The following is a 16,629-nucleotide window of genomic DNA, read 5'->3' as shown; positions in this document are numbered from 1 at the left end:
CCTCAAAAACAGGAGGCTGGTCCAAGTTTAAACTGAACCAGACCCGGTTTGGACTGAACCAGTTCAGCCTGGTAAGACTGGTTCAGTTGCCTTGCTTGTAAAGGGGACTCCGGTAAGGATTCCCCTTTACAAGCAAGGGGGGATTCCCTAAATTAAAGGGGTCTGGAGGGGGCAGGAGAGAGGGCACTTTATTGGCTGTGGTGGCAGCAGCTCCCCATGGCAGCGGCCCCTCTTGGCCCCACCGGTGCTCCCCCCTGCACACCACGGGCCAGCAGGCAGCCCAGTTCTGGCCTCCGTGCAGGCACAGAGGCTATTTCCATTACTGCTCTGCATGCGTGGAGGCCATTTATGTCTCCTCTCCACACAAGTTGTGTGGTGTACTCTGTACCATTTTTGTACTCTATCATGCTGTTTTGATATCACAAAACATCTGAAGAATACTGAATGGAGAGACATTTAAGGCTGATTTGATGATGATGATGATGATGATGATGATAATGATGATGGAAGAGGAGGAAAAGGTGCCATCACTGGTTAATGTCCTGATGGTGCCCTTTAGGAAGGACATTGTGGAGAAGAGGTTTGCTAAGGTTGGAACTTGCATTCCAGACTAGTGTTGCACTAGCACAAGCATGCTTGTGAAACTGCTTCGCAACACCTTATCTGTTTTAAAGGGAACTTCTGCACAAGAGCATTATAGGCAAGAGCACAATTCCTCAAAGTCCAGTTTTTTAGCACAACAATGCAATTTTCTTGCACAACTGCAACTTTGTCCATTATACAAGTGTTTTGTTAGTCAGGATGTTGGCAACTGTGCTTAGTGGCTTACAAAATAACATAAGGAGGAAAAAGGAGGTCACAGCCCCAAGGAACTTACAATCTAATGCATGATAGTAGAGACAGAAAAGATGGAAGAGAGAGGAGAGAGAGGGTAATAAGGGATGAAGGCAAGCAAACACATTTCGTTTCCATTTTAGTTTGGGATGATGATTAGGGAATTAAACCAAAGGCTTCATAGAAGTGCAGAGTTCTGAGAGGACTGAGAGGAGGCACTACATAAGCACTATAGGAGGGAGTCCTGGAATAAACCAGCAAGAGAATGGTCAGAACAATTTAAGGGGAAATAGAAGTTTGCTATCATAGCTGAACTTCAATACAGAGGTGATTTCACTGAGACAGACAAGCAAGACTGGGCCCACTGAGGAAACAGGTCATGCAGATTTGATTCGATTACTTCCACTGAAAAAAATAATTCTTTTTCATCAGCTTTTATCTGTTTCCATCTGGTGTCTCCACTGATACAGCAGTCTGCAATGAAGTAAGTGTTCTTTCCACGTTTTTCATCACTCAGCATTTCTACGGAAGTTAATGTGTGCGGGTGTCCAAACATGATCACTGGGACCATAAAAATGTTAGTTTCTTGTTACTTCATATCAGTACTCCCTGGTAGATATTGGAGAGGAATAAACAGCAAGGAATGAGGCTATTCACACGAACAACCCAACCCACTCCTGATCCTAGCGCTTCAGCCCCGGCTGGCCTGCCTTTTTACCCCAGACCTTAACCAGGGTTAGAGGATGTGAGTGCATCCTCAACCCAAGGTCTGGGGCCGTGTGAATCCTCGGGCTGCACACGGCCCGAGCAGTCACACAGCCAGGCGCCTAGAGTGCTCGGCTTGAGGGGGGAAATCCCTCAATGCCCCGCACTGCTCATGAAGTGCATTTTGGGATTCCTGGAGGCCAGGACTCATTTTCCTGGCCTCGAGAGATCCGCACTGCTCGGAGCAGCACAGATTATTATGTGGGCACATGAGGTGCATGACACAACTCAGAGCAGGATCATCTGAGGGGAAGGGAAGATCGGACTTGTCTCCCCCCGCCCCTGCCACCCCCTCCCTGCTGGGATGCAAGGGTTGTTTGCACGACCTTAATATCTATGTTACTTTGGAGGCATGGATAAATTAATTCGGTTTTTACCAACGGACACTATATTTACCTGGATCTAATCTGAGTTTTCCCCCCAAGTTCTTTGAGTTCAGAAGGGAAGGCTGTCATCTTCAATGTGCATACCAGGAATCCCTGCCATGGTGGCCACCTGTGATCAAGAGAATAGGAGCGCTGCAGGAGTTGCTCTCAGCAGTGGTGCTCTTAGGATCGGACTTCCGGGATGAAGTCCAGTTCTCAGCACCAGGAGGGGGCCTCCAAATGTCAGGGGGGGGCTCCCCAGAAGCCCACCACCACCCTCATGCCTGCCTCACCGCTGCACCAATCTTTCCCATTTTCACCACCATGTGCACAGCCAGGGGTCGGGGGTGAGAGTCAAGTGGTAGGGATGTACATGGAACTGGAGACGGCTGGTTTGGCATGGGGGGGGTACCTTTTAAGGATCAGGGAGGGTGCTCTTACCCCGTCTCCAATGTGTTTCCCCCACTGGTGCTGTGCTTAAAAATGGGATGCTGCTGCCCCAATGCACATCAGACCAGAAGTGCCTGGTCTGTGTGTGTGTGTGTGCAACGTGAGTCCGATGCGCACTAGGACAGCAAGGAGATATACTGCCGTTCTGCGAGACTGTTTTTAAGTACAGCGCCGGCGGGAAAAATGTGGAGGGGGTAAGAGCACTCTCCCCGATCCTTAAAGGTAACCCCTGCACCGCAGAGCCTTTTGAACTGCCGGCCCTGCAAATCAGTTTTGTGGTCCCTAAAAGGACCGCTGAACTGGTTCGTGCACATCCCTACCAGGCGGGCCTCCCCCATGGCGTCCGCAGCTGGTGGGCCTGTCCGGGCCTGACTGAGCACAGGCGAGGTGCTCCCAAGTGCCTGTGCAGTGCAAATCTTGAGCATTGCAGGTCCATGACATCACGGGCTTGCGACTCTTGAGATTCACACTCTGCAGGCGTGCAGGAGCGTCTCGCCTGTGTTCTCCAGAGTGTGCACTCATGCTTGAAAGCCTCTTCCTCCTGCCTGGCCACATATTCTTCTCAAGTGCTGCTAGCTGCCTCAGAGGGAGAAGGAATCTGCCTCCTTGATGTGCTGTGGTAATCAGGAGAGGCTCCTACACACACTTACTTAGGAGTAAGTATTGCACTCAGTGGAACTTACTCCTGTGTAAACAAAGAGGAGATTGGGTTGCTGTGAGGAGGGACTTGGATTTGAAGGATCTGATCAAAACTAAAAAGTTATCAAATCCAGTCCATTGATTTCCACAGAGAAAAAGTTAAACGTACCTTTAAAGTTACAGTCACAGACACAATTCATTGGAAAGAAGTTCCAAGTATGATTACTTCTGAGTAAGCAGCTACAGGGCTTAGAGAAAACCACTTTTACCAAGCTCTTTGTTCTTACTCCAAAGTATACCCCATTTGGGGCTCTTATACTGCCCCAGACTTTCACCAAGCCCTGCGGTTGTTTATTCGGAAGTAAACCTCAGTTGCTAGTAACAACAAGCGACCCTTTCTCAGCATTAGTCAACATGCACTGCCAGGTCACACAGGAAAACAGTGAGATGCAGGATGAGAATTGCAATCAATCATAGGAGGCATTTCTTTATGTACGGGGCTTTATGGTATATATTACAAGTAACAGTTGATTACAGTTACTATATGTAATTTTTTAAAAAAATGTGTCCAGTATAAGATTTTCTTTTTTGAGGGAGGGCCTTAAATTCAGAGTCATCTTAGATTCAGGTAAATATGGTGTATTTATATATATATATATATTATAGGGCCCCCAAACAAATTGTGGCACCACCAAGGACCATGTGATACATTTTGTCATATTTTTCTCCTTGCAGTGTAGTCCTTTTTGATATTTTTGTTGGTGTCCTCACTCACAGTCTTGCTGAGCCAGCCTATCAAGCCGATGTGGCTCAGCTGGAATACAAAGTCATAGCCAGAGAGCATGGCCTGGTCATTCGAGCGAGAGGCTTTAACCATAAACTACCTGTGAGTAGCCTTCATGTCTTAATATGATTTAACCCATCTCCATCCCATCAAAACTAATATGACCAGTTATGTTGGAGCAGCTTGTTTAGTATGAAGAAATAAAGCACGGAAGACTTCTACATCATTCCCATTGTCCTTACTAAAGGTGAATGATATCATATATGGACATATGGACATGTTTTAAAGCTGTGAAGGAAAGTGTCTTAAATGCTGCTATTTTGTTCATTCTTTTTATTGCTGTCTGTAAATTTTATCATTGTAAGCCAGCCTGGAAATTAGGGATGTGCACAAAATGGATTTTGTGTTCTGTTTCGAACTTGAAACGCCATGGGTAGCTCCTAGGGATACCAAAGTGAGCTGGGTAGTAGGGAATGATGGGTGCTACCTACAGATCCTATGGGGGTTTGGGGGAAAGGTTAAAAAAATGTTTAAAATTACCTACTTGGCCATTTCTTTTGTGGGTTGGGTGATAGGTAGCACTCATCATGCCTGCATTCTGGTATCTCTACAACCCATTTTGGTATCCCTAGGAGCTACCCATGGGGAACAATGGGATTTTCCCAATTGTTCCCTATGGCTGGAACAAGCTGCACTCACAGTGCATGCACACAAGTTTTGTATAGCAATTTGCAGTGCACTTTGCAACCGTGCCTTAGGCGGGGGGAAACCACTGCAGAAGCACACAGTAAAAGGGAATCTGTCCCTCCCAACACAGAACTACATTTCAAACACAGTCCAAAAATGGCTAAAAAAGAATCACTGACCCAGAATCCACTGCCAGCCACAGTGCCTACACTGCAGTAACATCATTGGCACAAATTGCTCTCTCACACACAATTATGACTCCTTACGTTCCTAGCATTGGAACATCGGCCACAGCAGCACCTTAGCAGGAAGCATAGCTATAAACTCAACTAGAGCAACTTCTGCCAGGTTTTTTTGGCTGAGTACACCTTGCAATGCAGATTGCAGAGCAGAGCAGACCAGTATAAGAAGCACAAGTAAGTCTCAAGGCCATACATGGAGCTCATCACAGCAATCACCAAGAAATATTGCAGAGAGAAAGCTGCAAACATCCATTTCTCACCACAACACTATCTCACAAACAAAACAAACCGTAACTCAAAGAATGAAGGCACCCATGTTCTGCCTTTGTCAATCTGAGATCCAGCAAAACCAGATAGTTATAGGAGCAATAGCACCACATATTATACTCTGTGCTGGAAAAAGAAAAAGATAAAACCAAACTTTTCTTCTTCCTCTCCTGTCTTGATGTATTCTCTTGTTCAAGACAGGCACAGAATAAGGGCTCTGTCTGCCTCCCAGTCCCTTTGAATACATTTTGAATTTGAAATTCCCTCCTTTTGTGTTCACCCTCCCTCCTCCCTCTCCCCAGCAAATGGGGGCACAGTTGCCCATGACAACACTTGATTTGTATGATAACATGCCAACCAAGAAGCAAGGAGATTGCAATCCAATCGTAAGCCAGTGCCAGAAAACCAATTAGCAAGGGAAAAACAGGCCTCCAAAAAGGCGCTCGAAATGTTTCAGTTGAAACTGTTGTTCTGCTCCAAGTACAAAATAGGCCCTTTTTAAATGGATCCTTTTCCTTCTGGGAAAGTGTGACCCCATCCAGAACAGATAGATCAAAATGGTCTCCTGTGTTCCAAACTGGCACAATAAGTACCTCCGTCTTATTTGGATTCAGTCTCAATATGTTCTCTCTCATCCAGCCCATCACTGCCTCCAAGCAGGCATTTAGGGAGGTCGTGCCTTTTCCTGATGTAAAGAAATAGATTTGAGTGTCATCAGCATACTGATAATTCCCCACACCAAATCTCCTGATTATGTCTCCCAATGGTTTCGTGTCGATGTTAAAAAGCATAGGGAGCCCTGGGAGATGTCATATAAAAGTTCACATTTTGAAGAACAACAGTCTCCAAGTGACACCATCTGGAATCTGCCCAAAGCAGTGCCTCCCACTCCCAATCCCTTCTGGAAAGATACTAGGGTCAATAGTTTTGAAAGCTAGGCATGTGCAAACTGGCTTGAGGCCAAGCCAGTTCACCATCAATTTGGGCTGGCTTAAGGGCTATAGCCAAACCCCCTTTGCCAGCTTGGAGTTGGTTCAGAGGTTCTAAGTAAGCAAGCAAGCAAGCAAGCAAGCAAGCAAGCCTGTGTGTGTATGTGTGTTTAGACTCACTGCCTGGTCTGAGTCGGCAGCAGGTGGCTCTCTGCCATCTCCCCCTCCCCCACCAGCCTTCTCCCACTCTAATAAGGTCTGGTTCAGCCCATTTTCGGGCTGTTCTGGCCCTACCTGTGATGGCGACAGTCATTTTGGAGGCTGCTGTGCATGCCCAATGGACCAGTGAGACTAAAAAAATTATTGTTTTTTAACTTAGAACCCCAAACTGGCTTGACGTTGAGCCAAGCCAGGGATATGTTCGGGGGGGGGGGCACAAAACCAAACATGCCCGTTTCAATTTGAGTTCATTCTGGACTCAAAATGAATCGGGCAAACCAGTTTTGTGCACACCCCTATTGAAAGCCACCAAGATATCCAAAAGGACCAACAAAGTCACAGTTCCTCTGTCAATTCCTAATGGAGATCATCCATCAGACCGACCAAGGCAGTTTCCACCCCATAGCCCACCCAAAAACCAGTCTGAAATGGGTCTAGATAAAAAGTTTCCTCCAAGAGTGTCTTGAGTTGGGAGGCCACCACCCTCTCAGTTACCTTGTCAAGCTACAGAACATTGGAGACAGTCCTATAGTTGCTTAACTCTGAGGGATACAATGCAGGCTTCTTCAGAAAAGGTCTAATGATTGTCTCCTTAAGACAGGAAGGCATCCTGTTCTCCCTCAGAGAAGCATTTATAATATCATCCAGACCTTCTACAACAATCCCCTTGCCTGATAGCATAAGTCATGTTGGTCAAAGTTCAAGAGAACAGGCGGTAGGCCACACCATTCCTAGCAGCTTATCCATATCATCAGCAGTCACAAACTGAAATGGATCCAGCTTAACCACATATGAGAGCCAGCGTGGTGTAGTGGTTAGAGTGCTGGACTAGGACCAGGGAGACCCGAGTTCAAATCCCCATTCAGCCATGATACTAGCTGGGTGACTCTGGGCCAGTCACTTCTCTCTCAGCCTAGCCTACTTCACAGGGTTGTTGTGAAAGAGAAACTTAAGTATGTAGTACACCGCTCTGGGCTCCATGGAGGAAGAGCGGGATATAATAATAATAATAATAATAATAATAATAATAATATGAGGAGTTACAGGACACTTTCATTAGAATGCAATAATAAATGCTTCCTCCCACAAGACCTGGTGTGTACCCAGCTACTGAACTATGCCCCCTACCTTTTGGGGCCATCCATAAACTATGTCACACTTAGCAAAGCTATGACCAAGACAGCATAGGGTACTGGTGAAAATGCAGCAAGGTGTGACATCATTTATGGAGATCCCTGGCCATTGGACTCCATGTCACCACCACTATCAAATCATGCTGTAAGCATGGACTGAGGGTACCCAAATTCCACCAAATGCTTTGTACAAATTCTACAAAACTAGCCAAACCCGCACAGAGCATCTGTGTGCTCTTTGGGGCCAGCAGTTACCTCTCCCACCCCCACATTCTGCCCAAGTCTCTACTTCCTGACCACAGCTGGCCCGTGCCAGGCCCAGCCACCTCTCCTCCCCACCACCACTTCTGGGGGCCCCCCACTTTCTTCCCCCCCTTCCTGGGCCTTGCCGCCACCACTTACTTCCGCAGCCAGGCCCGCCAACTCTGGCTTCCGCAGCCGGGCCTGCTGCCACTGCGGCAACCAGTCCTCCTGGGTGCATCTCAGCCAATCAGCTGGGCACTGGGACGCACATTCGAAGGCACACCTAGGAGAATTAAATATATAGATGCCCAAATCTCCACTTAGGGATACTGCCCTCACCTGTTTTGATAGAAGGCAGGATGGCAAATGTTCTTGAGATGTGCCAGCTACTGTCAGAATTTTCTGCCATTTCCTCTCTGTCAGCTAAATTGCAAAATATTATCAGTATAAATGTCAGCATTCATTAATTTTTCTGACATCTGCACAGGGCCAGCCCTTAGACTTTTGGCACCCTAGGTGACATTTGACTTTGGCACCACCGCCACTCCCACAACTAAGTGCAGAGGCCTGGCTTTAACTTGAGCCATGTTGCTGCTCATTTGCCAAGTCAAATGACCAGTCCGTGTGGTTGAGCAGTGTGAATGACTAGCCTGCACTGGCTTGAGGATACAGTGGGAAAGTGCTCCCAGTCTCGTGGGGGCAAAACAAACCCTTCAAAGATGAGAACATGCTGCTGTTAATCTGGAAATCCAGTTGGAGACCATTTGTTTTTGGAAATGAATGCTGAGGCAGGCAATTCATATTCCAGAGAGGGGGTGCAGTAGGGGTGTGTGAACCGGCTCGCCCTCAAGCCGGTTTGCCCTCGAGCCAGCTGGGCTCAAGGCTCGCCCTCGAGCCAAATGTGGGGCGGGGAGGCTTGGTCCGGCGGCGAGGATTCCCCTTTGCAAGTAATGGGTTGTGGTGGTGGGGAGGAAAGGAAAGTTCCCCCTTTAACCTTTAAAAAACAAAACACCACTGCATGGTGGGATGGGGGCAGCAGCAGCCACAGCAGCTGTGGGAAGGGTGGGGACTGGGAGGCGAGGGGAAAGTTCCCCCTTTTACCTTCCAAATGACCAAAACATGCCATTGTGCAGCAGGATGGGAGTGGTGGTGGCTGCAACAGTTGCAGGATGGGGGCGGTGAGGGTTAGGGATGTACAAACAGGTTCGACATCGAACCTATTCAAACCCCCCAGCCGTTCGGGGGGGGTTGTGATATTATTTATTATTATTATTATTATTATTATTATTATTATTATTATTATTTTGAAAATTAACTTACTTCCTCCGGGGGAGTTGCTTGAGGTTTGCCCTCCCCCACCGGCCTCCCTTACTCTCCAAACTGGCCCATTCGGCCGGCTCTTTGGCCCATTTGGGCCTTCCCCCTCCGGCACGGTGGCCACGTTGGAGGCTGCCACACCTGCACAACTGGCCTCTGCGTGGCCTCCCACCACCACCACCTCGAGCAACTCCCCCGGAGGTGTAAGTTTTTTAAAAAAACCTTTTAAGTTTTTTTTTTAATCACGAAACACGCCCCCCCCCGACTGAGGGGGTGCCAAACCAAACTGGCCCAGTTCGGTCCGGGTCCAGTTAGGACTCTAACCAAACTGGCCCAGCCGGTTCCGTGCATATCCCTAGTGAGTGTCGCAAGAGCTCCTTCCAGCTCACCGCCTGCCTCCCAAATGATGGCACAGGCCAGTCTGCAGTGCATTTGGGGCCTTTCTGGATTCAAACCAAACCCGGCCAGCCATGTACATCCCTAGAGTGTGGCTTATAAAACTAGCTGTTTACTAGGGGCTGAGATGCAGTGTACAAAGAAGACTGTCTATTTTGGGGGGCAGAATGCACAAGCCCTTTGGGTAGCCGGGTGCAGATTCTTACAGCACTGTGCAGTACTTCAGGGATGCAATACAAGATGGAGAAAAAGAATAACTGGAAGTTTTATACTCTGGCACTGCTTATGCGCCGCCACCCCCACCAAGAACTGGTGCCATAGGCGACCACCTAGTGGACAGGCTGGCCCTGCATCTACATAACATACACAACATAACATATATACATCTACATAACATACATAATTTGGCATGGCTACAGTTTAGGAGCTACTATTTATCCATATACTGGTCCACAAATTGTGAGATGAACAATGGTGAGATGCATGCTAGTCTTATGTTTGGTCATAGTGATCTATTAATGACCCTTTCCAACCCTAGCACAGAATCCCTCCAATAGCTGCTGCTGGCATATGCTTTAGGTTTCTTTTGAGATTATGAGCCCTTTGGGGACAGGTGACCATATTATTTAATAATAATAATTTATTATTATTATTATTATTATTATTATTATTATTATTATTATTCGATTTCTATACCGCCTTTCCAAAAATGGCTCAAGGTGGTTTACACAGAGAAATAATAAATAGATAAGATGGATCCCTGTCCCCAAAGGGCTCACAATCTAAAAGAAACATAAGATAGACACCAGCAACAGTCACAAGAACAGTTATCTTATATATGTATTATTTATTTTTCTATGTAAACCACTCTGAGAACTTTGGTTGAAGAGCAGTAGATAAATATTTGTAGCAATGGCAGCAGCAGCAGTAGTAGTCGTTGTTGTAGTAATGATATTTCCTTTTCTTCCTAGTTGCTCTTTCAACTAATCATTGACCGGTTGTCTGACTTCACTTTCACTCCATCAGTATTTCAGATGATAACTGAGCACCTTAAAAAGACATATTTTAACTTCCTCCTCAAACCAGATATGCTGGCAAAGTGAGTGTCTTCAGGGAAACCACATGGGAAGCCCAATGATGTTAGAGTTAGGTGGTATACATTCACTTCACTGAAGAAACTTCCACACAGTCAAAAATCAGTTGCAGGTCAGCTCAGTCTGAGACTGCTTCAAGGCTGATCAGTGCTTGCAAACATCAAAATGATAATCAGGTCTTGGCTCAGTCTGGAGTGATTGCTTAGACTGCCCATTTCAGCGATCTTCCTTGTTTTTCAAGAAAAAAACACTTTGGTGAATAACATGCAGTGTGAGAGCCATTTCCCACTGTGCTGACCTCCTCAAATGCTGTACTTTACAGAAACAGAGACAAGCCCCAACATCATCTTAGAAGGTGCACACAGACTGCTGGGAAATAGAGAGGTTGTGCACATGACCTCATGGCCGCTGCTAGGAGGGCTGCAGGGAAGGCAGGAACTCACCTGCCTTTCCTGGCAGATGAGCAGTGGCTGCGATTGCCTTTCGCAGTGCCGCATGCCCACACAAGTGGTGGTGCAGCAAAGGCTGAAGCCAGGAGCAGGAGAACTTCTCCCTTCCACATCCCAGGGTGCACTTCACCAGGAGGAGGGCAGCAGCTGCTCACATTAAAGAGGCCACTGCACTCAGCACAGCCTCTCCTTCATGCTAGGAAGGAGCGGCCGCTGCTGGAAATGGTGGCGGGCCAGATGGAAGCCTTTTAACCCAGTGGTGATCGTTCTTACAGTCACCTGCTGAGGTTAAACTAACCTCAGGTTCACTTAGCCTCGGTTAAAGACCAGGGTCAAAAGTCGGGTTGGGTAGGAGGGCAGAGCCAGGATCAGGCTCGTTCCCAGCACTGCACACAAGCAGCCTAACCCGGGCTGGGCTGCCTTAGCCTGTGTTAGGCTTCTCACATGAAGAGACTTATTGTCTTTCTCAACGCTTTCCTCATAGAGCCCAACGGAGAAAGCGCTGGGCAGCTCTACACTTTCCAGTGCTCTATGCACACCTTCCAAGATGGCGCTAGGGCTCCAGACGGCTCTGTTTAGCTTAAAGGAGGCCCACCAGCATTGGGGGAAACATAGTATTGCATGGTGGTAGGTACAGTCATCTCTGCACGATGTTAGGGAGCTGTACAGAGTATTTGGCTTTGGCTGAAACTCTGTACAGGCCTAATAAACGATTTGTCAGAGGGCCACACTTTGGATCAATTGGAACAGTCACTGCTTCCCAGACTTTATAATGAAGAACACTGGCCCATTTAGTATCTTATTCCATCATTGTAATTTTTATAGAGCCCAATATATTTACACAGGGATGCGGGCAATTTTTTCAAAAAACAACAACCACCCAACCCTCCCACAGTTCACCAGAGTTCGAGTCATTAGATGTTGATTGGTAGGCACTAGAAACTTCCTTTCACTATCCCTTCACATGTTGTGAAGGGACCGACAACATTTTCTTGAAGTTGGAATGCGGGGGCAAGACACCCGGGGGGGGGAGCTGCACAGCCCCGTTTGGAAATGAAACCGGCCTGCGCTGCATTGGCAGTGCAGGCTGGAGCAATTCTCCCTGCCTTCAAAAGCAGGTAGAGCCACTCGTGGCCCACACCCCCGGGCGTCTGACATCAGATGTGGGGGCGGGCCCCCGTATATGATGTCAGGCGTGGGGGCGGGGCCAGGGGGCCACAGCCGAACATGGGCCTCTGCCAGTCTTGCTCCGTGCCTGGTTCTGTAGTGTGTTTCCGATGCTTAAAGAAGTGCCTGCCATCTCTGTCATGATGCAACATCATGTCCCAGGGATTTCAGGAAGTAAAATAGCACTGATTGGGAGGTAAGAGATACTTGAACACCACTCAGCCTGCTGCTGCCCACAGAGGTGGAGTTGCCGTGATTCCTCCACTGACTTGGGTAAGCTCCTCCACCTCTACTCAAAATATGATACACTTTCATGGACCCACCACGTGTGTGCTGGATCCTCTCCCCCCACCTTAGTCCTGGTGTCTCCCTTGTGTTTCTGTTTCGATCATGAGTCCTCTCGATACAGGGAGGTCTCTTTTCATTCCTTTTGCTATGTCAACTGGTTGGAACACTTTTTGTTTGAAGTTTGACATACTACATAATAATAATCTATATACTGTATCTTTCAGGGTACTAAAAGTTCAGGATTATGTGATACTTAGGCACAGTGCACTGTGCATTGTCTCACTTAAGTGGAAATACAGCCCAGTATCCATGTTTGCCCCATTTTCCTCCCTTGCATTAGGAGAAACCCTGGTGGAGGTTTGTGTTTAGAGCCCTTCTGGTGAGCCGTATATAACCTTGTCTAATAAAGCAGTTACCCTTATCTGGACACACTTATGGACTCTAAATGCTTCATCAAAGTTCAACAGACAACACAAGGATGACACCTTTTTAATTAAAATCTATTTACTGATGCCCCTTCTCCCTCGATTTACAGAGATATACGACTCTCAATATTGGAGTATGGCAGGTGGTCTTTGATAGAAAAATATGAGACTTTGACTCGTGGCCTTTCCATAGAATCTGTGATGGCATTTGCCACAGCATTCAAATCTAACCTGTGGATAGAAGGACTTGTCCAAGGAAATGTCACAATCAAAGTAAGTACAAAGCCGAGGTGCTGAAATCTGGATTTTGCCTTCCCTGAAAGCGAACACTTAGCTGTTGTATATCTGACAACAGTTTCAACAGCCCCCAAAGATCCATACTGATCCCTTTCTGTTGTTCTGTTTTTGTCTTTGGAGGTAATCCCTTTCACCTAAACAAATGCTGATCCTTAACATTTATCTCCTAGGAATCACAGGACTTTCTGGATTATATTGTTGAGTGAGTATCTTAGATTGACTCTTTCACTATTAGATAACACGCACTATTCTGGGGGAGGAGATTCAGGGTGCATTTGTTGAGATTTTTTAAAAAAAATCCTGCCCCTTAGTTGAATGTTTATGATTAAATAAAAACTACATTCTTTTCTTGTTCACATTACTTTCTAACTATTATTTTATTTATTATTTATTTATATTTTATATCACCCTTTGTCCAAACTCCCCAAGGCACCCCAGATAAAAATAGTATTACAACTTCGATAAAAACAAACTGCTAAAACAAAAACATAGCTATGTTAGTGAGAGCTGGGGGCCACTCATTGGCCAAAAGACTGTTTAAAAATAGCAGTCTTCAGATTCTTCCAAAAGGCTGGGAGAGAGGGAGCCATGTGGATCTCAACAGCAGGTGAGTTCCACAGCCTAGGGGCAATCACTGAGAAGGCCCTGTTCTGAGAAAAACGAGCCTCAGTAGGTGTCGGCACGCAGAGCAGAGCCCTCCCACCTGATCTAGTCAGGTGGATAGATTCAGCTGGGAGTAAGCGGTCCCTAAGGTACACATTAAACACATTCATTTTACACACACATTCACACCTTAAATAATGTGTTAACTTACATTCTTTATTTAATCCTTGCCAGCAGAGCTTTTAACCTGGTGGCTTTCTTACCTTTAGAAGGAGAGGGCAGCTGCCCCTCTTTATCCCGGGACTATATCCCTTCAAGTGGCTCTTTTTGGTATCTTCCTTGTTTCTTTGAAAATAATTATTTAGATTGTGAGATCTTTGGGAACAGATAACTGTCCTCTCATCCCTTGTGCTGTGTACACTGCTTTGAGCATGTTTTTTTGGATGGAAGAAATTCTGCTTGTGCAAGCAGTAGAGGCTGATATTCACCAATCTTCCCTTCCTTCTGAGCCACCTGTGCCCCTCTCAAAATATGTTCCTTATGACTGAAGGACAGGAACGGATTTTTGTGGGGTCCTTGAGCCAGGGGAAGCGGGAGGCTGGCAGAACATGCCCCCCACTCCCAATGCAAGCAGAACTTCTTCCCTTCACAGGCTAAACCATTACATTGTGTGTGAGCATTGTGCCCACAGGCAACTTGAGAGTGTTCCATGTGGTTTTAGTTTCATTGCTGGAAAGGGGAGGGTACTAACTAAATAACTACTTACTTGTTGATTGAGGAGAGCTTTCATGGTCATTTAGTCCAAATTCCTGTTGCTGAAGTAGGCTGGGTCCCTCCCCTCAAAACAGCCGAAGTAATCTCACAACATATGGCCAAAGAGAATGAGCAGCAATTGATCTGCTACAAATTTTCTCTAAAATGCATATTTAACACCTAACATAAGTGACCTACTCATAGGACTGGTCTGACTTTTCAAGCAGAGGCGCTCTTACCTCTGGACTTCGGGGCCGAAGTCCAGGGCCTCAACACCCCCTGGGAACCCCAAATCCTCTTTAGTCTGTCCTGGGTGGTGAGGTTGCTACGGTGCACCACTAGCCCGCAATGAGCTGGGTGGCCGAGTGCAATTGTGACCTGCGCCAGGTACAGAGGGTGGAGTGGGGAAAGAAATATGTGGCATGAGGACATCTTAAGTTGAGTGTTGAAATATTTCTGATAATGCATATTTAGAAATGCACATGTTAAAAATACTGCATGTGACTCTGTGTGTGTGTGTGTGTGTGTGTGTGCGCGCGTGCGCGTGTGTGCACACACACACGCACACAGGGGGATGATGCTTAACTTGTTGGGGGGTGGGGGGCTCCAAAGGTCTTTAGGTCCGGGCTCCAAAATTACCTAGATGCACCTCTGCTTCCAAATACATCTAAAGCTAAATCCTTCAGGAAATAAAGGTGTAAATATTGAGAGATCTGAACTTTGAAGATGACTTTCTTTTTAAGTTTAAAAAGATAGCATCTGTTTGTTTTTTGTTTTGTTTTATCTTTGGGTTTTTTGTTTTGTTTTTTGTCTCTTTAGAAAATTGAAGGTCCGTCCTCTTATTCATCCATGTCCTACTCAGTTCCGGGTGACAGACTTGCCAAATACTCACATCTTGTGTAAAGTGAAATCCCTTCACAAAGGCGATGCAAACTCTAATGTCACAGTCTACTACCAGGTTTATTTATTTATTTATTTATTTATTTATTTGAGACATTTAATATACCGCCCACTCCGAAGTCTCCAGGTGGTGCACAACCACATGCAAACAGGCAAGATTAAAACTACATTCTAAATTAAAAACTAAAGTAACTACCAAAGAACAGAAAAATAAACTACAGGGCAAAAGCCTGGCAAAAAAGAAAAGTCTTCAATAGCGATTTGAAGATCGGTAAGGATGGAGCTAGCTGGATCTGTAGGGGGAGAGAGTTCCAAAGGAGCAGGGCAGCAACTGGAAAGGCCCTTTCACGGGTCCTAGAGCCCCGAACATCTCGGAAATCAGGGACCAACAGAAGGGCCTTCTGAGATGATCTAACTGGACGGGATGTAACTGGATGGGAGAGGTGGGTCTGTAGGCAGACAGGTATTGTGGGAAGTGGATTCAGGCATCTTAATCTTGGACTAAATTTGCATTGAACCAGTGGTGTGTCATGTATAACTAGGTTGCAATATTTATTTCTCTTTGCTGTTTTACATACAACATGGCACTAGACCCCAACAGAATCCAAAATGTACCTTACCCAGCTGCATTATCCTGAAACACTATGAACAAACTTCATCATATCTATTCTGTGTGAGAAAATTCTAGGCATAACCATAATTATGTTCTCACCTCTTCCTTCTGGCTATTCTGCTTTTCATTCTGACCCTGCTGTTATATGATCACCTAAGTGTTGTTATTTAATCCATTCTTCCCTGGTCCATGAGCATTTCTTGCAGGTGAAGTGCGGGATAGGGTCAAGCATAAGGGCCTGAAAAACTAAGGGGAATAGTTTAATTAATTTCAACCAAATTCTTTTTACATCTATATTGATTTATTAACTGATCAGGAAATTGTATCCTGATACATAGTTACCATGCGACAGAAAATTCATAGGGAATATTTTTAAGAAGTAGTTTTCAAACTGTGCTTCGTGAAACCTTAGGGCTCCTCAAATGCTTATCAGGGGTCTCTCAATGAAAATAGTAATGGCGGATTAGCTTCTATGAAAAATAGCTTGTCTACTGGGCTTTCCCTACAATGTGGAACCAAAGATGAATTTAGAGGCCTTTCTTAACTCATGTGGGACAAAAGCCATTTTGATAGTTGGCGCATATGTGACCTAGGACGCAGGAGTTCCTCAGAAAACCAATGTGAAAAGAGATCCCTGGAGGTACAAAGATTAGCAACACTGCTCTAAGAGTCATGCTTTCATAACTCCTTTAAGTCATTGTCATGTCATTAGGAAACTTGGATGGAGCTTTCAGTTTCATAAAATAATAACTAAACTGTTGCCTTTTTTA

At 46.0% G+C, this 16,629-nt stretch overlaps 1 protein-coding gene across 6 annotated transcripts in view; it reads left to right on the top strand.

The window, feature by feature from the left end:
* The window catches only part of LOC128323826 (nardilysin-like), a 94,405-nt gene that overhangs the window by 62,821 nt on the left and 14,955 nt on the right, over positions 1 to 16,629 (top strand). For 5 of the 6 annotated variants that reach the window (XR_008306478.1, XR_008306480.1, XR_008306479.1 and 2 more), the window contains exons 19-24: positions 1,267 to 1,318; positions 3,789 to 3,939; positions 10,242 to 10,369; positions 12,804 to 12,966; positions 13,161 to 13,192; positions 15,166 to 15,304. Coding sequence is in view for 3 of the 6 variants with exons in the window: in XM_053247658.1 (XP_053103633.1) it covers positions 1,267 to 1,318; positions 3,789 to 3,939; positions 10,242 to 10,369; positions 12,804 to 12,966; positions 13,161 to 13,192; positions 15,166 to 15,304 (665 nt within the window). In the remaining 3 variants the exon portion in view is untranslated. The remainder of the gene's footprint in view (positions 1 to 1,266; positions 1,319 to 3,788; positions 3,940 to 10,241; positions 10,370 to 12,803; positions 12,967 to 13,160; positions 13,193 to 15,165; positions 15,305 to 16,629) is intronic. The other variant, XM_053247656.1, reaches the window with a different exon arrangement.

The sequence above is a fragment of the Hemicordylus capensis genome, chromosome 4 (assembly GCF_027244095.1).
Source record: "Hemicordylus capensis ecotype Gifberg chromosome 4, rHemCap1.1.pri, whole genome shotgun sequence".
Taxonomy (NCBI): domain Eukaryota; kingdom Metazoa; phylum Chordata; class Lepidosauria; order Squamata; family Cordylidae; genus Hemicordylus; species Hemicordylus capensis.
Note: the sequence above shows the minus strand (reverse complement) of the source record. Positions and strands in the feature narration are given on the sequence as shown.